The sequence below is a fragment of the Zingiber officinale genome, chromosome 6B (assembly GCF_018446385.1).
Source record: "Zingiber officinale cultivar Zhangliang chromosome 6B, Zo_v1.1, whole genome shotgun sequence".
Classification (NCBI taxonomy): Eukaryota; Viridiplantae; Streptophyta; class Magnoliopsida; order Zingiberales; family Zingiberaceae; genus Zingiber; species Zingiber officinale.
This window is the reverse complement of record NC_055996.1, coordinates 132,063,536-132,089,762: the sequence shown is the minus strand read 5'-3', so window position 1 is coordinate 132,089,762 and position 26,227 is coordinate 132,063,536. Positions and strand designations below refer to the sequence as shown.

At 36.9% G+C, this 26,227-nt stretch overlaps 1 protein-coding gene across 1 annotated transcript; it reads right to left on the bottom strand.

Moving 5' to 3' along the window:
- Positions 1-968: 968 nt before the first annotated feature.
- On the bottom strand, positions 969-5,371 carry LOC121989568 (putative disease resistance protein RGA1). The gene is made up of 2 exons (XM_042543688.1): positions 1,923-5,371; positions 969-1,361 (listed from the first exon to the last, which is right to left on the bottom strand). The coding sequence occupies exon 1, from the start codon at positions 5,286-5,288 to the stop codon at positions 1,956-1,958; it is 3,333 nt and encodes a 1,110-aa protein (XP_042399622.1). The 5' UTR covers positions 5,289-5,371; the 3' UTR covers positions 969-1,361; positions 1,923-1,955.
- Positions 5,372-26,227: the final 20,856 nt, after the last annotated feature.

The following is a 26,227-nucleotide window of genomic DNA, read 5'->3' as shown; positions in this document are numbered from 1 at the left end:
TGTGAAAGACAAAAGTCAAGTCAAGCATAGTTTAGTTGGGTAAGACCGACTTGAACAATGCCTATCAGGGCACGGTTCGTGAGGTTAATCCAACTAACACTCCCGATTGATCATGCCCGTCTAGGCATCACTTGAGCAGGGCGGTAGGGGTAATGCTACTCCTTACTTGTCGTGCCCACCCGGGTGTCACTAGAGCCAGGTGCCAGGCTGATTACCATTCCCGACCGGCCGTGACCACTTGGATATTTCGTGAGTCACACCAGGCATGGGTGTAGGCCTTGGGTCACCCGACGAGCAAACACTAAAGCCCTATACCTTATTTCCTGGTCAGTTATATAATGCTTAGGAGATCCTTTTCTCCTAATCTCAAACCAAAGTAACCAGAAGACCCCAAATGCATATGCATAATTAATATATCTTGAAATGCATATTATCAATACATTAAAGATAACAAACTATTACCATAAAATCATTAATGATTAATAATGGATAAGGTTAAAAATCATCAGATGATTGATCATTAATATAGGAGAAGGTTAAAAGTCATCAAAATCATAAAGATCAAGCATTAGTACATAGAAGGCAAAAGGCAAAAGACCATCAATGAAGAATATAAAAAGAGGGCAACAAGAGAGATAAAGGGTATGCTAATCTCAAGAACTCTACTACTTCTTGCCTACCTTCTTCTTTTACCTCACTGTTGATTTTGACTTGAGAGCCGAGAAATGGCAACGTAGAAATATCCCAGTGCTATTCTAACCCCTTTTCAAGCTTTTGTGATTCATCATATAAGAAAGTGCATCAAATAAATAAAAAAACAGAATCATAACAGAACTGATTCTAACATTAATTTTCATTTTCTTAGAACAGAACCTTTTCTACTTTATACAAAAGTGCATCATCATATACGAAAAACACTACAATGTATGCAAATAACAGGATCAAATCACATAACTGTCAACTCTATGTCAATATCAAGTAGTTTATTTATTATAACATAACAACACCATAAAACAACAACAAGAGCTGGACACCTGAGTTATCAAAATAAATAAAAAAATAAAAACAAAATCTCACACGGCAATAATCCTTTGGGAGAGAGAAATCACAATGTATCTAGCAACAAAATAAAACCTAGTGTGACATATAACAATCCACATGTATAACTTTAAAATCTCTAAAACTAGTAACTAAAACAAATTTATTTGCAATAAAAGGATTTCATAACACATTATATATATTGATTTGAGCAACAACTAAATTCTCATGCCCAATCCAAACCTTCGCCTGAAGTCTTGAGGTTAAAGAGAAACAAAGAATGTGGTGAGCACAAATGAAGTCTCCACTCTCAGCCAATGAATCTAGAGGTTAAAGAAAAACGAAGGTTGTCGTGAGCACAAATGAATTTAATGAGACATAAGTAAAAAATAAATAAAAATCATAATTGATTATTACTAAAAGGAAAGGTAATTTACAAGACTATAATATGATTGAATTAATAATGCTTCTTTAATGTCATCTTATCTGTTATTTTTGTAGTATTCCAATCAGTTTTCATACATTTGGATTACAAATGCATTTTGTTTTGTGTATGAGCCGATGTTGCAGACAAAGTATTTGGTATATTTTTATCAAGACATAGTACTCTATTTAATAGTATATATTAAATATCTAAAGTTTGTCTTTTTTTCCATTAGACTCAAGCTCTAAGGATTCTCTTTGTTTTTTCCAATCCAGGCCATGTTTTGAAAATCATTTTTAGTTTTAAAAAATTTCTATTAGCATGCATATATATAGATTTATTTTAAAAAAAAACAGAAAGGGCACCCAATACAAATACATTTATTATTATCCATATATTGTATAGTCAATATGAACTCACAATCTATTTTATTCAACTAAAATGGTTTTCTTTCTTGTACCTTTTGAAGTATGTCCGACTGAATATGAGGAATCTATAAAATATCAATGTATGATATATGTGAGATGACGGGCCAATCTTCGCCAGTCTCCCTCTCGCATCTTCTTTTCAATTGTGGGCAGTTGAAAACCTTCAAAGTTTCCAACATACATAGATTCTTCAAATCCCTTGGCATCCTTTCTAATTGTGGGCAGTTTTGGATTGATAGTAAACGAAGAGACTTGAGATGCTGCAGCCAGTCAGGCAAGGTCGTGAGATTGGAAATTCCCTCTATGTATAGTTTGTCAAGCACAATACTGTTTGCTTGTTCTGCTGTCATCAACAACTCCAATTCATCACAACAACAAATACTTAATTTTGCGATTCCGTACGTGATTATATACGCATGTGCACCCCATAGAGACAATTCTTTGAGCGTGTGTAAGTATTGCAGTTGCCCACGTAAATTGACTTTGTTGCCACAAATCTCTATTTGGAACTCGTGTACTGAATTCAAGATTTGTATGAGTTCTTCTGGCTGCAATATTATACAAGGACAACGTGTGAGCCGTAGAAAATAAAGAGAACCGATGAGACAGCCCACTTCCGATGGGAAGGATGCCAAATTATCACAGTTTTCAATGGTCAATGAATGAATCATTTTTAAGTGCTGCATTTCATCCCAAGGAAAAGATTGGAGTTGTCTGCATTTTGTAATTATTAATTTCGTCAAGGATGTGAGGTTTCTTATGCAGCCGCTTGGAATAGATGCCATGTCGTTCATCTCCGCCACTTCGAGAAACGAAAGAGAAGTTAGCCTTCCGATACAAGAGAGTATGTTGTCACTGCAGTATGATATCTTAAGGTGTTGGATTCTAGGAATAAGTCTCGGCATACTTTTCAATTTAGGACAGCAGAAAATTGTCAGACTCTGCAATTTAGGAAACAACTCATCGACACCATGAAGTTCTGACCATTCCTCTAAATTATCCATCCAAGACAAGCGGAGTTCTTGAAGGGAAGGAAAGCCTCCGTACCCATGGAACTCAACACCCAGGTGTGTAATATCATTCATAAACCATAATTCAAGCTTCTTAAGAAATTGCAGATTTCCAAACGGAGGAATATGCTCACAACTACAGCAGAAGTGAACTTCAACCAAATTTGGCAGTTGTAACTCTATCAACCATGCTGGAAATTGTGGGCTCCCATAATACCATATGCCCAACTTCTTTAAGCTCGTGTTGGGACAAAGATCATCTAACATATCCTTGTCATATCTTTCTGAACCATTAAAATTGATGCATAATTCATTAAGATCTTTATTCTTCAAGATTTTTCTTCCACCACAAGAGTAATTAGTAAAATTCTTGGAAAATATAATCTTCATTTCTCCATGAAGCTTCAAATTCTCAAGTTCTAAAATTGAGCATGCGCCAATTCTGTCCCCGGCAACAAAGAAAGGTAAACTTCGAAGATTTTGCATATTCCCTAACTCTTTTGGTAGCTCTTGAAGTTCCTCATTGAAACTGAGATTGAGATACTGTAAATTGGAGAGAAGAATTATGGAGTCAGGAAGAACTTCAATATGATTCCTAGATAAGTTGAGGTACCTCAAATGTATCAGATTTCCTATTGACGTTGGCACCTCCCTGATGCCCATGTTAGTTAAATCTAACGCCCGCAAAAATTTCAATTCTGAGAAGACTTCATGCAGATTGATATATGAAAATCGTGAAAATCTATTTCGGAATATAAAGGTGCGCAAGTACAATGGTTTCTTGCCTAATACCTGTTTCATGTTTGGTAACTTTCCTTTACCTATTTTCAAATGATATGTTCTTTTTCCAATATCTTCCATCGAGTCTTGATAAAAATTGCAATATACATCTGCAGATACTGATCGTGCCAGATCATGCATCAAATCATGCATTGTGCACTTGGTTACATCTTGAGATGGTACCAAGAGAAAGAATGATCTCATCACAAGATCATCAAATACATGGTTGCCCAATGTTTCAGCATCAAAATTTCCTTCTGAACGTACGAAACCATTTGATATCCACAGTTTTATCAGTTCATCCTTTGACATTCTATAATTTTTTGAGAATAGGGAAGCAAATGCAAAACACTTCTTTGACCGTGGAGGGAGAGTGTCGTAGCTCAACTTTAGTACAGCTAACACTTTAACTTGCTCATTTCCCAGCTGCCATATTTCACTATTCAATACAGAGGACCAATAGGTTTCATCTCGAGTGATGCGGAGCATGCTACCAAGAGATATGACAGCCAAGGGAACACCGCCACATTTCTCAACAATCTTTCCACCAATTTCCATCAAGATTTGATCCACTTCTTTGTCTCCGAATGCAAATTTTTGAAACAAGAACCAACAATCGGCCGGGGACAACTGCATCATTTGGTGGCTATAGGATGAGTCCATAATGGAAGAGACCTGTTGGTTACGGGTTGTCACTAAAATTTTGCTTCCTCTACTCCCACATGTTAAGACTGCTTTCAGTTTACCCCACTCAAATGGATCTTCATTCCATACATCATCCAGCACGAGTAAAAATTTCTTCCCAGATAATGCTTTTTCTAGGTTCCGCCTTACTAAATCTATTTCTGAGATGACGACTGGTGCACCAGTAGCCAATTCTAAAACAGATTTCATTATGGTTGTGGGATTAAATTCATCCCCAACAACTTTCCACATTCTCGAACTATCAAAATAAGCTTTCACCTCCTCGTCATTGAAAACAAGCTGAGCAAGTGTAGTCTTTCCCAGGCCACCCATCCCAACGATGGCAATGACCTTCAACGTATCATGGTTGCTTTCATCATCTGTTAACATGTTGACAATAATCTGCTTCTCTGTTTCTCTCCCTAAAACAACCAAACTATTGCGGGAGTGCGTCTCCCTGTGGAAACTTAATTCTGAAATGTGGATACTGCTTTGTGGCAAATTTAGAAGAAAGGACTTTTGTAGCAAAATAGAATCCAGACTATCTGTTATGGCTTTTATCATGCCATCTATCCTACAATTAAACACAACTTGATTATTAGAAGAGAAGAAATCACGCACCGGCCTGAAAAAATCGCTTGATCTCTGCTTTCGCAAGGCTTCGGTGTCATAGCAATCCACGACATCCTCGATATCGTTGGCCAAGAATTCGATCTTCCTCAACAAATTTCTCACAGCAACATCAATTAAAGGGTGGGACTCGACATCTTCGATCACCGTGTCAATAATCGTCGACAACTCCTTGAGCTTCTTCATCTTCCCTTTGACACCAATTATCACCTTGAGTTTCTTGTCGAGTTCGAGGAGATTTGCCACCTTCTCGCCCATGAACCGAACCGTGGCAGTTACCAAAGCTGCTTCCATATCAGAAGTTGTTTGGGGTGGATCTGGCTAACAACAGCGTTGGAGGAGAAAACAGAAGCAATATTTTGCAGGCTGACGACTCCTTGAAATCTTCCTTTTTGATGGATATTAAATCGATTATTATTAAAATAAAGGGTTGGATTGGATGATCGATTGATCTCCAGCAATATTCGTACAAATCCCGGCTCACAAAGGCTCTCCGTTTACTTCTTAAGCAACTGGCAAATATTTTATTGCTGTGGCGGGTGACGTCTATCTTATTTGCATCTCAAATTGCCAATTTCAATGCTCTTGAAGAGACAACTCGCATTTGGTATCTAATCGAGTTTATTATTTTTTTTTATTTAGTACATACCAATTGAGTTGTATTATAAATTGTTTGTATAAAACTTGATTTTCATTAATAATTAGCTAAAACTTTTAAATAACTTTTAAAATTTAATTTATCGTAAACATATAAAGGTCAACTGTTACATAATTTATTCCGATTATGTACTTTGGTTAGACAAGAAAAGTCTCCGATTCAGATTGTTGACTTACTTTTCTCTCAAATCATGGAAGCAAAGCTCTCCAATTGCCTCTTTAACAACCAGCTCATCGAAAGTGATATCTAAGTTATTTATATCTCAAGTTGCCAATTTTGTATGCTCTCAAGTTGTATTAGAGGGGTAGAACTGCATCACATGAAAAGAAACTGATTTCCTTAAGTCACGACCCGCCTCATCCTAACAAAACTGATTATGCAATTGACCTACCAATTCTTGACCAATAACTACTGATTCCAGAGAAGATAACTCATCCTTTTCTCTAGAAATGTTACTCACGTGCTGCTGCAGTTTTCGTAATTCTTCACAAGTGTGTTGGTGTTCTGATGACAGTGCTTCAAATCTTGACTTCACCTGTTGGATAATTAAGATTTGATTTTTAATAACACATATGTGCTTTCAATAAATAAATAAATAAAAACAGTAGATTAAACAAAGAAAGGCCCACTTCATTCAGTTCCACAATCTCAACTGCACACTGCATAAGATCGTTTCTTAGTTGATCAATCTCAGAAGACTTGGCCAATCTGCAGAAGACAAAATTGTTATATTAATTTATAAAATATTTTAAAAAAAGTCAAGTTGAATGAAATTAATTCTTTTGAGCATAAACCTCAAATTAAATAATAAAATTACAGAAAAAATTAAATTAGCATGGAAGGCACTCGAAGTCATCCTCATCAAGCATTGCTTGTCCTAACTATTTGAGATTGATCTTATATTTTTATTGGACTTTATGCAAGACTAAAGCAAAAGGAATACTCAAATAAATTAAATTATTATTTATTACATTAGCCAAAATTTCCTTCAATCTTCCTCAGATGCTTACAGCATCTTCTCATTGATTGAACTCATCTTTGAATATGTTGTTGAAGGTCCATACCAATCCGTTAACGGATAAGAATAAAAATATATAGATAAAAATAATTTTTTCATTCAATGGATAGAATTTAATAGATAGAAATTAGAATATGTGGTTTAAAGTATTTCTCTCATTTAATAGATAGGATTTAAGATAGAAATTAAAATGTGTGTGGTTGGGAGTATTTCTCTCATCCAATAAATAGAGATAAAATTTCTTTGTGGATAGAATTTAATTTTCTGATAACTATATATCTTGCATGGTGAGTACTATAAATACTCCCCCCTACATTCATATTGTATTATCCAATGAAAAATATAAGTATAGAGTCTTGAAGTTGAAAGTTGTTCTTCATCTTCCTTTTCTTTTCCTATCTAAAATTGTGAGTGATCCTCAAAAGTGTTGTAGCGTCTTTGAAGTGTGGATATAATACAAGTAATTTATTTACTTGTTTATAGTCCAATTTTTTCAACAATTGGTATCAGAACAGAACGATCAGGGATTGTTCTTGGTGGAGTTATCTTGAATCGTGAGGAGGTTTATATTGTACAAGTTTGTTAATCAAACTTATTCGGTATAATCAAAATCTTTCCGACATGATAGGCGACCTTCAAGTAGTAGGAGGAGTCAAGAAGCTCAACAACAAAAACTACAACATGTGGACAACATGTATGGAGTCCTACCTATTGGATCGAAAAGAATTTAGATATCTCCACAATTGCATGATATTGTCCACTTTGGGCCTAAGCCCTCATGGTTTTGCTCTTGGGCTCTACCCAAAAGGCCTCATACCAATGGAGATATCTTTTTCTCTTATAAACCCATGATCTTTCCCATGTGTTTCCAATATGGGACTATGTTTGCAACCTTGCAACCCCAACACTACCTACAAGGTCAGAATCTTTGGGAGGTTGTTAGTGGTAGTGAAGCCATGCAACCAGCAGAAAATGCTAATGACATCTTGCGAAAATGGAGGATCAAAGGAGGTAAAGCAATGCTTGCTTTAAAAATCACAATTGAAGAAGAAATGTTGGAGCACATCCGAGATGCCAAAACACCAAAGGAAGTATGTGATACCTTTGCTACACTCTTTTCAAAGAAGAATGATGCAAGATTGTAACTTCTGGAGAATGAGCTAATATCAATAGGGCAATGTGACAAAACGATTGCCCAATACTTCTATAAGGTAAGGTTGATATGTCGTAAAATTTCAGAATTAGATCCAGCAGCTCCTATTGGGGAAACCAGGATAAAGAGAATAATTATCCATGGTTTGAAACCAGAATATCGAGGATTTGTTGCTGCTATGCAAGGATGACCAACACAATCATCGCTGCTTGAGTTTGAAAATTTACTTGCAGGCCAAGAAGCTATGGCTAAGCAAATGGGAGAAGTATCACTAAAGGGTGAGGAGGAAGCGCTCTACACCAATAAAAGTAAGGGCAACTTCAAACGACATGCTGGCGATGGATCTAAAAAGGATGATGACAAAGTGAAGAATTGTCAAGGAAATGAAGTCTATCTTCCAAGGAGAGCCCCACATAATCATGTCAATAATAGAAAGTTTATTGGCAAGTGTTACAATTATGGGAAGGTGAGCCACATGGCAAAAGATTGCTGGGCCAAGAAAAAGTTTGTTCAGAGTAATACTGCTACCTCCAATCCTAAGGAGAATAGCGAAGATGACTGGGATGCTGAAGCCTTGTTCACTGCAGAGGAAAATGAAGTAGCTTTTACAACAATGCCAGACAAGATTAACTACAAAAATGATTGGATCGTAGATCCAGGCTACTCAAATCACATGATGGGTGATAAAGAAAAATTACAAAACTTGTCCGAATATAAGGGAGCTCATATGGTGGTGACAGCCAACAACTCAAGGTTACCAATAGCTCACATTGGAAAGAAAATAATTACGCCCCGATATAATTCTAACCAGGTGTCACTTCAAGATGTCTATCATGCCCCAGGAATGAAGAAAATTTTATTATCTGTGGCTCAACTAACATCATCAGGTCACTATGTTCTATTTGGTCCTAAAGATGTAAAGGTATATCACAATATCAAAATATCAGAAACACCGACAATGGAGGCGCAACGACTAGAGTCAGTCTATGTGATGTCAGTAGAGTCTGCATATATCGACAAGATAAGGAAAAGTAAAACATCAGACATATGACATATGAGATTAGGTAATGTTAACTATTCCAAGTTAAACATGATGATGAAGAAGTCGATGCTTAAGGGGCTTCCTCAACTAGACATACGAACATACACGGTATGCGTAGGAGGTGTAGTGTTCGATGAAGCATCTTCTTGGTGGAACCCAGTTAAGGAGGTGTTGTTAGACTCTAAAGACCTCAAAGATAAATTGCAACAAAAGTTGAGAGAGCATACTATTCAACTTCAATCAAGTTTAGATGAATTAGAAGATCCAAATGACAATGATATTGAGCAAAGAGTGGCTCAGAGCCCTTGGCAAACTGGCATATATCAACAACCAAATGAAGAAGAGAGGCTTAGTGAAATGGAAGAATTAATTCCACAATCTCAACTCCGAAAGTCAATAAGAACACGAATGCCAAATCTAAAATATGCCAATGCAGCCATAGTTGAAGAAGCAATAAAGCCCGAGATGTTTGAAGAAGCATCGCAAAGTCCTGAGTGGGTGATAGCCATGAAAGAAGAGATTGCTGCACTGCAACAAAATCAAACTTGGGATCTCATACCAAAACCAAGAGATGTGAAACTCATTTCTTGCAAGTGGATTTTCAAAATAAAGCGTCGTCCAGATAGGTCAATCGAGAGGTACAAGGCACGATTAGTAGCTCGTGGCTTCTCTCAACAGTATGGACTAGACTATGATGAAACATTTAGTCCAGTGGCGAAACTTACAACTGTTCAAGTCCTACTTGCACTTGCAGCCAACAAAGACTGGAATATATGGAAGATGGATGTGAAGAATGCTTTTCTTCATGGAGAATTGGATCGAGATATTTATATGATCCAACCAATAAGTTTTCAGAACCAACATCATCCTGAATATGTGTGTAAGCTACGGAAAGCGCTATACAGATTGAAACAAACACCCATGGCATGGTATGGTAAGATTGCTGAATTTCTAACCCAAAGTGGTTATTTAGTAACATCTACAGATTCTAGCCTATTTATCAAAACCAATAAAGGAAAGTTAGCTATAGTGCTAGTATATGTTGATGACCTAGTCATAACAGGCGATGGCAAAATAGAAATTCTTCAAGCGAAGGAGAATTTATCAGTTCGATTTCAAATGAAAGAACTTGGACAACTTAAGCACTTTCTTGGTTTACAGATTGATCGCACACAAAATGGAATATTTCTTTATCAACAAAAACATTCCAAAGACTTGTTGAAAAGGTTTAGAATGCTCGAATGCAAGCCGATATTGACACCTATGGAACCAAACGTCAAAATGTGTGCACATGAAGTGAAAAGCTTAGAAGATGGAACTATGTATCAACAATTGGTAGGCAGTCTCATCTACTTAACCTTAACTCGACCTGATATTTCTTATGTAGTCAGTGTGATAAGTCAGTATATGCAAAATCTAAAGAAGCCTCATTTGGAAGCAGCTCGACGAATACTAAGATATGTAAATAGCATAATTGATTATGGCCTTTTGTATAAAAGAAATGAAGATTGCAAGTTAGTTGGCTACTACGATGCTAACTATGCAGGAGATTGTGACACCAGAAGATCAACAACTGGTTATGTATTCAAGCTTGGTTCTGGAACGATCTCGTGGTGCAGCAAGAGACAACCAACTGTATCATTGTCAACCACTGAAGTTGAGTATCGAGCAGCAGCAATGGCAGCTCACGAGAGCACATGATTAATACAATTAATGAATAATCTACATCAACCAGTAGATTATGCAATTCCAGTATATTGTGACAATTAATCAGCAATTCGTTTGGCGAAAAATTCAGTCTTTCATGCAAGAACTAAGCATGTTGAAGTGCATTATCATATTATTAGAGAAAAAGTTCTGCAAGAAGAAATTGAGATGAGACAAATCAGTACAGATGATCAAGTTGCGGATGTGTTCACAAAAGGCTTGAGTGCCAACAAATTCAAGATGTTCCATTATCAACTTAGCACAGTACAAAGGGTTGGTGTTGAGGGGGAGTGTTGAAGATCAATACCAACCCCCGTTAACGGATATGAATAAAAATATATGGATGAGAATAATTTTCTCATTCAATGGATAGAATTTAATAGATAGAAATTAGAATGTCTGGTTTGAAGTATTTCTCTCATTTAATAGATAGGATTTAAGATAGAAATTAAAATGTGTGTGGTTGGGAGTATTTCTCTCATCCAATAGATCGAGATAAAATTTCTTTGTGGATAGAATTTAGTTTTCTGATAACTATGTATCTTGCATGATGAGTACTATAAATACTCCCCACTACATTCATGTTCTATCATCCAACAAAAAATATAAGTATAGAGTCTTCAAGTTGAAAGTTGTTCTTCATCTTCCTTTTCTTTTCCTCTCTAAAATTATAAGTGATCCTCAAAAGTATTGTAATATTTTTGAAGTATGAATATAATACAAATAATTTATTTACTTATTTATAGTCTAATTTTTTCAAAATATGTGTCATGTCATCTCAAAGTATTTTTGAATTTGTCCCTCTATTGAACTATGTTCAAAACTATATATATAATTAATAATATCCAAACCAAACCTTTTGATTTTTTTTTTTTGTTCCATTAACAAATGTTTTCTTTTATCTCATTCTACCCCCTCACGCCTACTCAAATTGATTCAAATAATAACTATACAACTAGTTTGTTTTCTTAAACATATGCATACCATCTCAATATACTTTTTCATTTTATCATCTATCATAAATTGAAAAATTGAATAAAAAACAACCATATCCAACTTGGCCAACGAGGATAGAGATAGTCCCACTTTTTAAACTAAGGCAGACCCCACAAGTTGGACATCCAACCAAAATAGGGCCCATCCCTTGTCAAATTTATTTATTAAAAAAAACAACCTAAGAAAAAATCCACCTGCTTTATTTGCCTATCACAGTATCCGGATTACAACAAAGTACACAAATTGCTCTATGATAAAGGGCTCGAAGTGAAAGAGTTAATCGTTTCCCTAACCTCAGGTTTGTAAGAATAAATAAAGAAATCGGACAAAGAAACACAATAAACCTAAGCAAGATCTAGTTTCATTGGATCATGACAATCCAAAATAGAAGTTTAAGCAACAAGGAACTGACGACCTTAGGAACTGACTGTAGGATCGATGTGTACTGGGGGTGAATAACGTTCATGACTTTTTCACTTTTCGAAAAACAAATAAAATAAAATGTAGCGGAAATAAATAAACAGATAAAGCAAGCGCCAATACTTTGTTACTTAGTTAGGAGCTTGTGACGACTCCTACTCCAAAGCCCTCAATCGTTAATCGCTTTCGTTGAGCAATCACTATAAATTCGAGAAATCTTTTACAGAGATGACAAGTACAAGTATTGAAATTAACAACAAGGTTTACCGACAATAAAGAATAGCAGCAATTCGTTGATTGTTAGAGCAGGGTTTGGATGTTGGCGGATTGTCTCGGAGCAGCGCAGAAGAGAGCAGAAGTTGTTCGTTCTCGATGATCCAAAAATGTGTTTTCAAGCAACTGGTCACACCCTGTTAGGAAAGTAAATTGTATCCCATGACTCTTGCTCTAAATATGTTAGAGAAGTAAATGATATATCGTATCATGATTCTTGCTCTAAATATGTTAGGGAAGTAAATGATATATTTAATGATTCTTGATGTAATTATGGTAACTGTCTTATTAGAATTAGAGCAGAAGATATGTACACTTGTATATACATTATGTCTTTGTTAAAGAGAAAGGTAGAATAGATTATTATTTTCTTCTTCTATTTTACAAGCCCTCCTTATAGAGCCAAGCTAGACCTGATCCAGATCCATTGATCTTGGGATCAGGTTTGACTCATTGCTTATCAATCGACCGATCTCCTGGATTGGTCGACTGATCTTGCCTGAATCAGCCCAGCTTCTAGTCCATGTTCTGCTGCTCGGATAAGGGTCTTCGTTCGGTCGACTGATCTCGCCGTTCAATCGATCGATCCATCGATGATCCCCAGCTTATCTGGTCCGATCAACTCAACCCGACCACGTCAACGTCTATCCACTGTTCGGTCGATTGAACCCATGGTTCGACCGACTGATCCCTTGGTCGAACCCGATCAACTTGCTGGAAATCTGATCCTTTTATTTGAGTGTAAAAATGTTAGTCTTCCTGCAAAATAGAGTTAGACAAATAGCAAACAATAAAGTAATATAAAAGAATTACTTTTGACAGCCTCCGGACTGTCCAGTTCTGACTTTCGGATTTTCTGAAAAATTTAGGTCGAACCAACGCCTACTGTTCCCTTTTCGAGGAACACGTCCTCACCTACTCCTCTTTGGAGAAATTACTTCTGCTAGACCGGTCCTTCAGACCGTTTGGACTTTTACTTAGCGTCCGAGACTCGATCCAGGACTTTCTGCTGAATGTCCGCTCCACGACTCGTCCAGACTTCCACCTAGTTCGCAACCAGCATAATTTTCACCTAGAGTTCTCGACTCTAGGATTTCACCCAAAGTCCTCTACCCGCCAAGATTTCGTTGTCTAACCGTAGCTAGGACTTTTCATAACTTAGGGTTACCACCCCTAGGACTTAGGGTTACCTCCCCCTAGGGTTTTCCACCTGCCTAGAATCCACTAGGATTTTTACCTAAGAACACTTAGGACATTCCTACAAGCTCATTCACACTTGTTAGATAACAAGATATTTTAATTTTTGAACCTTTGCCATAATCAAAATATAGGTTCGATCATCTGGTGCTCACTGTACCAACAATCTCTCCCTTTTTTATTATGACAGCTTGATTCAAAAGTTAAGTAAAACATATATCAACATATAGAAAAAAAATGCAACATATAGCAAAAGTTAAGAGATTCATTCATACAAAAAGAATTAACTTGTTAGCTCCTCCTTAATCCCTTAACTTTTTCTCCTCCTTAACTTTTAAATATTCTCTTCCCCTTTGATATATATCAAAAATATTAAAAAAATATTTTAGTTTTTTAAATACTTTGAAACAAACTTTGCTTTTGAGACAGTAAAATTTGCTAAAAAAAATTCAAACAGACTATGTTTTGAAAGTACTTAGTATTTTTGTAAAAGTCTTGAAGAAGAACTTGACTTTTGAAAATACTCCATTTTTGAAAAATATCTTTAAAGATTTAGTATCTTTGAAAGTATACTGAAAGACTTTGAAGAAAAAAGAATTAGCTTTTTCCTTAACAACTAAGCTAAATTCTTAGATTTGAAAAATATTTTGTCAAGTACTTACTTTTTTGAAAAAAAAACTTAGTTAAGTGAAAGATTCCGAAAAAAATTATTTAAGATTTTTGAAAAGATTTCTTGAACACATAGTTAAAAAAAACTTTTGCAAAAACTAATTTTTCTAAAAAAAACATTTAAGGTTATTTTTTAAAATAGTTAAACTTTCAAAAATAGTTAAACTAAAAAAAAACTTTACTTCCTTTTACTCCCCCTTGATTAATGGCCTAAAAAAAATTTAATTAAGTGCTTTAAGTTTTAGGGTACTAGACTCCAAGCATGAGAGTTTAAAGTAAAAGCATTTTAAAAAAGTCTTCAAAACAAACATACAAACATCTACTTTTCTTAGAAAAAATGTCTAACCTTTAGCTACTAGCTGTTTACCATGAGGTGGTAGCTTTCACTTAGTTGATCAGGTTAAGTAAGTGTTCCAGTTAGTTTGACTAAAATGATAACTTAACTTGATCAATTTAACTTGGTATTTATAGCTCAGACTTATGTTGATGCACAAACATAAGCATTATGAACTCTAGGCAGTACCCTATGCATCTCACACCATTCTAAATATTTTTCATACACAAGCAAGGTAATCTTAGTGTGCTTGTGAGATGCTCTGGCTGAAACCTATGGGTATATGTTTTCTAGGGGGAATAGACTTATGCTATGTCCAATATTTGAAAATACTAGTAAAACTAGGAGTTTTGAACAAAACAATTTAACCTAGACTTTTAAGACAAAGAATATAATTTTTTTAAAAAAATATATAAGTATTTGATAAAGTAACATGATAAAAAGAATAAATTTTAGATCCTATTCTACTAAACACACACCTAATTATCTTCTAAGTATACTGAACTCGAGTTCATGTAAGGGTTTTGTGAAAATGTCAGTTAGATTTGACTTGGACTCAACATAGTCAAGTACAATGTCCCCTTAGCTATGTGATCCCTTACAAAGTAATGTTTAACTTCTATGTGTTTAGTCCTTGAGTGGTGTATTGGATTTTTAGTTAAATTTATTGAACTTATGTTATCAATTGAAATGTTTATATTTTAATTGATAATCTTTTAAAGTGTGCATCATCCATAGTAATTGAGATGTACATTCTCCCATGGTTATGTATTCTACTTTAGTAGTGGATAGGACAATACAGTGTTACTTTCTACTAGACCAGTTTACTAGGCACTGACCTAGAAATTGGCAGCTTCTACTTTTACTTTTTCTATCTAGTTTGCACCCAGCATAGTCTGAGTCAGAGTATTCTACTTGTAGGATCGTGATACGCTAGAGGGAGAGGGGGGGGGGGGATAAATAGCGCTCGTTTTAAAAATAAGACTCGAGTGAGATATGCAGCAAAAATAAAGAAAGAACATAAAAACAAGCCCTAACACTTTTCTTTTACTTGGTTCGGAGCCTGTGACGACTCCTACTCTTACTTTCATTGGGAAATCCAGTATCAGTTTGGAAATTACAAGTACAATATTTAAAGTACAATGATTTAAAGTATACCGATAACTAAGAGTAAAGAATTTCGGGCTTCCGGTTGTCAGAGTTGTGTTACAGCTTCGTTGGATCGTCTTTTGAGCAGCGCATAGTTGAAAGGTTGCGAAGAACAAGTGATATTGTGCATATGCTCGAACCAGCCTTATATAGGTTGTTGAAAGTGCCTTCAGCCTCCATGGAAGGCACCTCCAGCTAAGACTTTATCCACGTAGCTTTGGTAGCCGATATGGTCCGCTTTCTGCGAACTCTATCTCTCTGAAGGCGCCTTCAAACTCCATGGAAGGCTCCTTCCACCCAGCATCAAGGTGCCTTCAAGCTGCTTGAAGGCGCCTTCGCGCCTTGCTGAGCGGAGCCTTCGCTAAAGCACCCGAGGCACCTCCAACAGCCCTGGAGGTGCCTCAGACACTGTTCATTCGAGCCTTTTACGTCCTTTTCGCTCCCTGTAAGATACGTTAGTCCAAAATACAAAACATACCCTGCAAAATAGAGTTAGCACAATCAAATATGAATAAATACAAGTATTTGATAGTCACCGGACTGTCCAGTTCTAACTTCGAGTTTCGCTGAAACTCTAGATCGAACCGACGCCTACTGTTCCCTTTTCGGGGAACGCATCCTCACCTACTCCTCTCAGGAGAGTTTACCTGTTGCCAGACCAATCCTCCAAACCGACTGGACTTTTGCTCAGTGTCCGAGTCTTTAGAACTTCATGCTAGATGTCCGCTCCACGACCCGTCCAGACTTTCACCTGGTTCGCGACCACCAGGGTTTTCACCTAGAGTCCCTGACTCTAGGATTTCCCAAAGCGCTCGACCCACCAAAACTTTTCACCTAGGGTTACCACCCCCTAGGGGTTTCCACCTACCTAGCCGCAGCTAGGACTTTCCATCACCTAGGGTTACCGCCCCTAAGACCTAGGGTTACCTCCTCATAGGGTTTTCCACCTGCCTAGAATTCACTAGGACTTTTGCCTAAGACAACTTAGGACTTTCCTATAAGCTCACTCAAACTTGTTAGATAACAACACGACTTAACTTTTGAACCCTTTTCCATTATCAAAACATAGGTTTGACTGTCTGATGCTCGCTGCACCAACACTACTAAGTCAAACGTGCTAGTCCTAGGGTACGAAAGTCCTACACTTAGGGTTCCCTTAATGTATCTAAGTATTCTTTTACATTAGTTAAGTGTGATTCTTTTGCACATGATTGATACCTAGCACACATACCAACTGCAAATAAAATATCAGGTCGATTTACAGTTAGGTATAGTAGACTTCCTATTGCACTTCTATAATACTTTAAGTCTACTGGTTTGCCTTCTAAGTCAGAGTCTATTTTAATATTTGTTGCCATTGGTGTGTTAATATTTTTAGAGTTTTCCATTCTAAATTTTTTAATTAATTTTTTAGCATATTTTGTTTTGAAAAACATATATTCCTTCTTTTGTTTGTTTTATTTGCAATCCTAAGAAAAAATTAAGTTCTCCTACTAGGCTCATTTCAAATTCATTTTTCATTAATTTAATGAATTCTTTAAAAATTTAGTGTTGGTTGAGCTAAAAATTATGTCATCTACATAAATTTGAGCTATGAAAATATCATTTTCTAAGGTTTTAACAAATAGGGTTTGATCTATTTGGCCTTGGTTAAACCCCTTAGATATTAGCTATATTGATAGTTATTTGTACCAGGCTCTAGGTGTTTTTTTAATCCATATAAAGCTTTCTTTAACCTAAGGACATGGTTTGGGTGGTCTAAATTCTCAAATCCTGGGGGTTAATTTACATTAACCTCTTCTTTAATGAACCCATTGAGGAATACAGACTTTACATTCATTTGGTATAACTTGAATCCTTTATGTGCTGCATAGGCTAGCAGCATCCTGATGGATTCAAGTCTGGCTACAGGTGCATAAGTTTCGTCATAATCTAACCCTTCTACTTAGGTGAAACTTTTAGCTACTAGTCTAGCCTTATTCTTTACTATTTCTCCTTTATCATCTAGCTTATTTCTAAATACCCACTTGGTATCAATTATGGATTTATTTGTGGGTTTAGGCATTAGTTCCCATACTTGGTTTCTTTCAAATTGAGCTAGTTCCTCTTGCATCGCAATTATCCAATCTGGGTTAGGTAGGACTTCCTCTATAGTTTTGGGCTCAATTTTAGAAATTAGTGCTATTTGACTTAGATTTATATAAGATGATCTTGTTCAAACTCCTAGGGTTGGGTCACCCAAGATTTGGTCAGATGGGTGGTTGATTCTTATCCTAGGTGGTCTTATTTCAGGGTTAACACTTGACTCTTGTGATTCACTTAATTTAGGTCTAATTTCATTATCTTCATCATCTTCTATGTTTCTTGTATTTTCATTGATTGAGTTAGGTAAATTATTTTCTTCATCAAAAATTATATTGGTTGTTTTTTCAACTTTTAGGGTATTTTTGTTATAGACTCTATAAGCTCTAATAGTTGTGGAATACCCTAAAAAGATTCCTGTTGTTAATTTCGATATAAATTTACCTAAATAGTCTTTAGTGTTTAGTATGTGGACTTTATACTCAAATACCTTAAAATAATTTAAGTTAAAATTTTTATTATAATATATTTCATAGGAGGATTTATTGTAAAATTTATTAATTAATATTCTATTTCAAATATAACATGCTGTGTTTACTGGTTCTGCCCAAAATTGGTTACTTAGGTTATATTCGTTTAGCATTGTTCTAGCAGCTTCATGTAATGTTCTATTTTTTTGTTCTACTAGACCATTTTGTTGGGGAGTTCTAGGACATGAAAATTCATGATTATATCTATTAATTTGATAAAATTTGGTGAACTTATGATTTTCAAATCCCCCCATGATCACTTCTAAGTCTTTTAATTTTTGTATCTTTTTCATTTTCTATTAACTTGCAAAAATTATTAAAGATTTCAAAAGTAGAGTATTTTGGAATTTTACCCAAGTGAATCTTGAGTAATCGTCAATTATTACTAAACAGTATTGATTTCTACTTAGTGGCATGGCTCCATGTGAATCAAATAAGTCTAAGTGTAGGAGCTCAAGTATTGAGTTGGTTCAATTTAGGTTTGTTAGTTTATGGGTTGACTTAGTTTGTACCTTGTTGACAAGCATTACAAATTATATTTTCTAAATTTTTTAATTTAGGTAGACCTCTAACTAAACTATTTTGACTCAATTTTGAAATGAGTTTGATGTTAGTGTGACCCAGTCTTTTGTGTCACAATTTAGTTTCCTCTTGTTGTGTCAAAAGACACTTTAGTGAGGAGGTTGGTAGGTCAATTTGTAAGTACCCCGTGGTAGTTTTGATGTGATTAACCCAGTCAAGTTAGGTCCTGTTGGTATTTAACCTTTGTGTCTAAGTATGTAGGAACTTAGGAGCATAGGAAGTCCAGCGAAAGACGCAGCTAGCAAGAAGGACGACACAAGAGAGAGTTGACGGGCTCGGTGCGTCTGAGGCATGAGATGCTGCAGAAGAGTACGTAGACGGAATAGAAGGAGACACGCGGTGTTTTCCAAGGAACGAGAACCTGGACCGGAAGTTTTCTTGAGAAGGCCGAAAATTGACTTCAAGTGAGCCATATTCCGGATGGCCGAAATCACCCAAGAGAGTGGAACCGTAGAGAAAGACCTGGACCAATGCGAGAGGAACCGGAGTAGAAGATCGGGACTGAAAAGTCAACAACATGTTCACTTTCTGGTCTAGGCACCCGGACTTGGTACGGACGCCTGGACCCCCCGAGATCCCCTAGGGACGCCTCGGCCGAGCGACTTTGCGGAGCAGGTTTAACCCAGTCTGGGTGCCCAGAATGGGTCCAGGCGCCTTGATCGAAAAAGTTATCGACATGATAGCTGTCGCGAGCCATTACGACGCGGATAAAATTCTATCCGCGTCCAGATGCATGGAACCCTTCCAGGTGCCCCAGGCACCCCGAACAGGGCTATAAATACAACCCTGATACAAGAAGCTAAAAACAACACTTGTAATTGATTCTAATTCAGTTTAGATTCATAGTTGTGAGATTTAACTGTTGTAAGAGGCTTCTCCGCCCAAAGGAGATTTTAGTGAACTTTCAACTTCTTTGGATTAGCAATCCTCTAATTGCAAACCAAGTAATCCTTGTGGGCCTCTGTATTTTGTTTCTTTCTTTAATTAAGTTTCTTTTTATACAAGTGTCTGTTTATTTTAATCAAGTCATAAAGCTCGAGAAAGGTTTTCTATTTTATTTTTGCAAGGCTATTCACCCTCCTCTAGCCGACCGCCAAGGGCCCAACAAGTGGTATCAGAACCCAACAGTTTCATGAGGACTAATCGCTAAACGAAGCACAAGAGATGGTCGGACCAAGCATCAACCCATTGAAGTTCGAGGGGGAATTCGCGAGCTGGAAGAAAAAGATGGAGGTATTCTTTAAGATAGATTTCGATTTACTTTTAATAATGAAATTTGGTTTTGTAACACCTAAGGGTAAAGAAGAATACCAATGGATGAAGAAGGAGCAAGCCGACTTCGTGACAAATGATAAAGCAGAGTTCCATCTGCTGAGCATCTTACCGCCACAATAAGTCAACGGATCGGAGCCTACGAGTCTGCCAAGGAGCTCTGGGAGAAATTCCTGGAACTACACGAAGGAACTTCTGAGGCAAAACTCACGAGACGAGATCTTCTCAGGAACCAGATCAGCAATATCAAATTAAAAGAAGGAGAATCTGTTACACACCTTCACTCAAGAATAAAGGAACTCATCACCGGACTCACAAATCTCGGAGAAAAGGTAAGTAACCAAGATTCACTAAGGTACGCGTTTAACGCATTTCCTAAGACTACTGAATGAGCATCATTAGTAGATGCTTATTATATATCTAAGGATCTAGAATTAAGTACTTTAGTAGAATTATTTTCAACATTTGAAGTCTATTAAACCAGATGTGTAGATTTGAAAAAGGAGCCAAAGCACAACATTGCCTTAAAGGCAAAAACGGACGAACGAGATTTTGAATCTTCTCTCGATGACGATGAAACGACACTCATGGAAAGAAAATTTAAAAAGTTATTTAAAACTAAAAAATTTAATCAAGTGCAGGGTATATGAAGAAAAAGAAAAGTAAGATGCTACCACTGCAATGAAGAAGGGCACGTAAAAGATAACTGTCCAAAATTGAAGAGTAAGGACAAGGAAAAGAACAAGAAGCCAGCTCAAACCGACAAGTATAGAAATCTAAAGGCAACGTGGGATGAAACGTCGTCCGAATCTGAGATAGAAGCTCTCGCCGGACTTGCGCTAGGGGCAAGTCACCAAGAAGATGAAGACGAAGCAAGTTTGTCCGAAATGAGCATCGATGAAGGGGGAGCGACATCGGAAGAAAGCGGCACTTCAGGGAGAGCTTCAAATTACAGGATCAACAAGGTAAGTCAAGTACAGTCTCTTCCTCTTGACAAGTTATTTCAGTTCTTAAAAATATTATCAAAAAATTACTATAAGTTAGAAAAAAAAATAAAGAGTTAAAATCAACCTTAGCTATATCTTATAGATTAGAAGATCTCGACAAAATAAAAATAGAAAATAAAAAATTTAAAATAGAAATAGAATATTTGAAAGATTGTGCATGCTCACATATTCAAAATGTTAGAAGATATAATGGTTTAAATTGGCATTTTAAATATCATAAGGGTCAAATTAGAAAAATATCACATAAATATATTCCTAAGAAATTTTTGATTAATTCTGTAGGAAGGAATCTATTTTGGGTTCCAAAATCATATTTAGATTAATTATTTTTTTGGACTTTTAGAGAGAAAATTAAATATTTACTTTCATTAAATGACTTTGTCTAGAAGTGGTTGTTGTTCTAATAACCAAGAATGCCTAGTGTCTCACTACAGCCTAGAAGTCAATTACTGAAATAAATGTTTAATTACTAACTGTGAAGCATTTAATTGTTAACTAATGCTTTCAATTGTTTGTCAAAATTTCAGTTAGAAATTAATTAGAAGTTAATTTTTCTGAGAAAGATAACTTTATCAATTATTTGTTGGAAAATTTTCAAATTTTTATGAACGTTAAATTTTTTTAATTCTTCGGTAAAATTTGTATTATTTTGTAAAATTATTTACTTTTCTCTTAAAGTATATCATATTCTCTATTAAAGAATTTTTTTTAAATTTTTTTACTGCATTATTTCTCTATGTTTTTTCATACTTTTGAATTTAGAAATTGTCTCAAGAGCCATATCTCTCTATCCAATTTTTTTAAGCAAATTTTTCAAAGTTTTTTTTTAAAAAAAAATTATAGATCCGATTTTTTTTAAGCTTAAACTTTCATATTTTTCTGGAGCTTTCCCTTAGACATTTTATTTTAGACTTTCCAAGTGGCATTTTATAGTACCCCATTTTTAATGTAATTAAAGGAGGAGTAGTGAAGATTAAATATAGGGGGAGGGTAGTACAATTTTTTTGTAATTTTTGTACTTACAAATATTTATTTGTTTGTAATATACCCAAACTTAACTTAGGGTTGCTCACATAAAAAAGGGAGAGATTGTAAGTACCCCGTGATAGTTTTGATGTGATCAACCCAGTCAAGTTAGGTCCTGTTGGCATTTAGCCATTGTGTCTAAGTGTGCAGGAACTTAGGAGCACAGGAAGTCGTGCGAAAGACGCAACTAGCAAGAAGGAGGGCATGGGAGAGAGTCAAAGGTTCAGTGCGTCTAAATGACGAGGTGCTGCGAAAAAGTATGCGAGAGGACGAGAAGGATGCGCGCGACGTTTTCTGAGGGACGAGAAGCTGGAGCGAAAGTTTGCTCGAGAAGGCCTGAAGTTGGGTTCGGATGAATTCTATTCCAGATGACCGAAATCACCTAACTGAGTGGAACCGAAGTGAAAGACCCAGACCAATGCAAGTGGAACCGGAGCAAAAGACTGGGATCGAAAAATCAACACCAGGTTGACTTTTCGGTCCCAGCGCCCGAACCCCCAGGATCCCCCAGGGGCGCCTCAACCAAGCGACTTTGCGGAGTGGGTTTAACCCGGTCCGAGCGCCCGAAACTGGTCCAGACGTCCGGACTGAAAAAGTTATCGACATGATAGGTGTCATGAGCCGTTGCGACGCGGATAAAATTTTATCCACGTCCAATGGCTTGAAACCCTTCCAGATGCTCCGAACATGGCTATAAATATAACCCTAATACAAGAAGCTAAAAATAACACTTGTAATTGATTCTGATTTAGTTTAGCTTCATAGTTGTAAGCTTTAATTACTGTAAGAGGCTTCTCCGCCCAAAGGAGATTTTAATGAGCTTTCAACTTTCTTGGATTAGCAATCCCCTGATTGCAATGTTGGGTTCGTCGGACCGCGAAAACCGCTTTTTCGCGTCGCGGAAACCCCGAGTCACCCAAAGCCGTAGATCCGTGCAAAGATTCGTAAACAAAACTTTTCGAAAAACCTTTTCTTGTACGAGTTTGTAAAACCTTTAGATCTACACTAGATAAGGGTTATACCTTCGAAGCGTGCCTTTCGCTTATCCCGCTCGTCCAAGGAGTTGCCGGATCTCTAGACCGTCAAGCGCCGGTCCTCTAGAAGTATCCACACGAACACGTAGGTGGAGAAAACCTCACACAAAGGTGTGCTAGCACCTTGGTGAGATTCGGCCAAGCAAGGAGGAGAGGGAGAGGGAGAGTTTGAGAGGAAGAAGGAAGAAGATGCACACAAGTGAATGAAAAATGAATTCACTTTCATTCACAAAGTGGCCGGCCACTTTCTTCTAGTGTAACTCCCCATTAAATGCAATTAATGTGAAGTTAATAAGAAAATGGCTTTGTAACTTCCATGAGGTGGCATCCATGATGATGTGGAATATCATCATTGGTCCACCTAATGCCAACTCACCAATGAGGTGGCAAAAGGTCAAGTCAAAATTGACCTTTGGTCTTCCTTCTCTAGTCAAGTCAAACTTGACTCAATCTCTACCATGGTTGATCTAATCCAACCATTTGATTCGAGCCAATTTAATATAATGAATCTAATTCATTAAATTAAATTGATTTAATAAGTCATAATCTAAATTAGACTTATTAAATACATGAATCAACTTGAGTCGAACTCAAGTTAGCCCAATTAGGATTACTCTTAATCCAATTTGATTTATCAAATAAATCTAACCCTCTTGGTTCATCATATGAACCTAATCTCCATCTATTTGTCCTAAGTGTGTGACCCTATAGGTTCTTGTAACGTTGGCAATGCCCTAAACCCATTTAGGAGCATAAGTAATGAGCGGTATCTAGCAACACATCATTACTACCCAAGTTACAAGAATGTCGAGATCCAACATCACCTTGTGACTACTAATTGTGACTCCTCACAAAATAATGACAAGTGTCCTTCTATCCTAGACATCTAGATTGATCAATATGAGGCATAGACCGTGTCATCCTCTAATCAATATAAATCTTGAACTCCAAGTAGACTCACTCGATCAAATGAGCTCAACATCTAATGTTGACTCATTTGGGCATGGCCATGCGCTTAGTGGTCTCACTCTATCAAGAATAGCGATGTCTCTCCCGTCATATGGGAGGGATAGATCTCATCTACATCACTCACATCCCTCTGCATAATTCGTTACATACCCAGTAATCGCCTTTATAGTCCACCTAGTTACGGGTGACGTTTGACGAAACTAAAGTACATAACTCCTTATGTAGGGATCCATGGTGACTTCAGGTCTAAGGACTAATAGTCATACTAATAGCCACATGAGAAAGTATATGACACTCATATAACGATCCATGATACTTTCTCATGGCGGGTCATTCAGTATACATTCTCTAATGCATACCCATGTGTCAGCTTGATATCTCTATATCCATGACTTGTGAGATCAAGTCATCGAGCTGACCTACATGCTAGTCTTATTGTATTAACATTGTCCCTGAATGCTAATACTCGACTATGAATGATTTAGAGTAGTGTTCCCTATATCATCTCACTATCGATTCAACTAATCGATTGATATAGGTATGAACCTTCTACTCAAGGACGCTATTATACTTAATTTATTTGACACTAATATAAATAAGTATAATAACCAAACAAATGCCTTTATTAATATACAAGAATATGATATACATGTGTCACGCCCCAGAGGAGTCTCCGTCCGAAGAAATTTCGGCAGCATCTCCCCTGTACGGCGGACAATATGAAACTTTCTACATATCACATATACATCAGCCACAAGCGGCTGGAATGATAACAAAAATAAAAACAAACACCACGCATTTTATAAAGATATTCAGCCTCTGGCTGTCACAACCACGCAGTTAATAATAGTAATCAATAGCAATAGGACTCTGACTCGAAATCCACCCTACTCCACTACACTCGTAAAGCTCAAAACCAACGAACTCACCTCTTCTGCCATCCAGGCAGGCACGTAGTAGAATGAAATCCAATATCATATCAAAAATCCATCAAAAGGTATCACTCCATACAATATCCATAGGAAAAATCCAAAGACAATACTAAAACAAAATCTGATATAGAAAAAGGCCAAAATAAAACAAATAACGAACTAGTAGAGAACTGGCTCTACGTGCAGATGGGGGGCCAGCGACTGGAACTGCTCCGGACAGCTTCAACCTGAAAATATCAACAATGGAGGCGGGGTGAGTCCAACACTCAGCAGGTACAACTGATATGCATAATAAAACAAATAACAGACAACCCTAATCATGCGTACAGTCTCCTGAATACGAAAAGGAATAAATGCAACTGAAATGAAATCAGGAGATAACTGTACTAACCGGAATCAAGGTACAAAGGTAACAGGTCGTCAGACCGAAGAAATCATAATCCTGTATGCATGTCAATCAAATGCATCCATACAAATGCAGCATATAAGTGCAGCAATCACAACAATAAAATGCAATAAATGCATATGGTGACCGTGCACTCGGACATCACTGCTCCTGACAGTGACTGAGTGGACGGAATGCTGTCGGAGTACTCCTGTCCTCTGTCCCCAAATCATAAATGGGGGAGCTCAATGCTCTCATCTCCCGGTACACAATGACGGGGAGGATATCTCTGCCGGCTACCACGCTGAGTCTCCTGACCAACGGAGCCAAACAGAGTCCACCATCTGCCGGCTACCACGCTGCTACACTAAATGCCAACGGAGCCAAACAGAGCGGAACTGACTGCCGGCTACCACGCTGAGTCACCTGACCAACGGAGCCAAACAGCAGAACCGCCACACTCCAGCCAGTTATACAACTAATCCATGGGTGGTGTGTGTAGTACATGTAACTGGCGATGGGCTCAACCAAAGTGGAGCCGACAATCGCACAGCATGCAATCATGATACATGACACTAAAAACATGGCATAGTCCATATAACTAGATACAAGTGTGTACCACTGGAAGAAGTATCAAATAGAAGGTACACCAATAAAATAGGGTATCAAATAAATCCTAGATCCAGAACATATCATAGCATGTGGTTGGTTCACTACCTAAAGCATATGTGATCAGGTAGATATCATGCAGTGCAGCATAAATAAACAAACAAACATGTAACTAATCATGTAGCGACC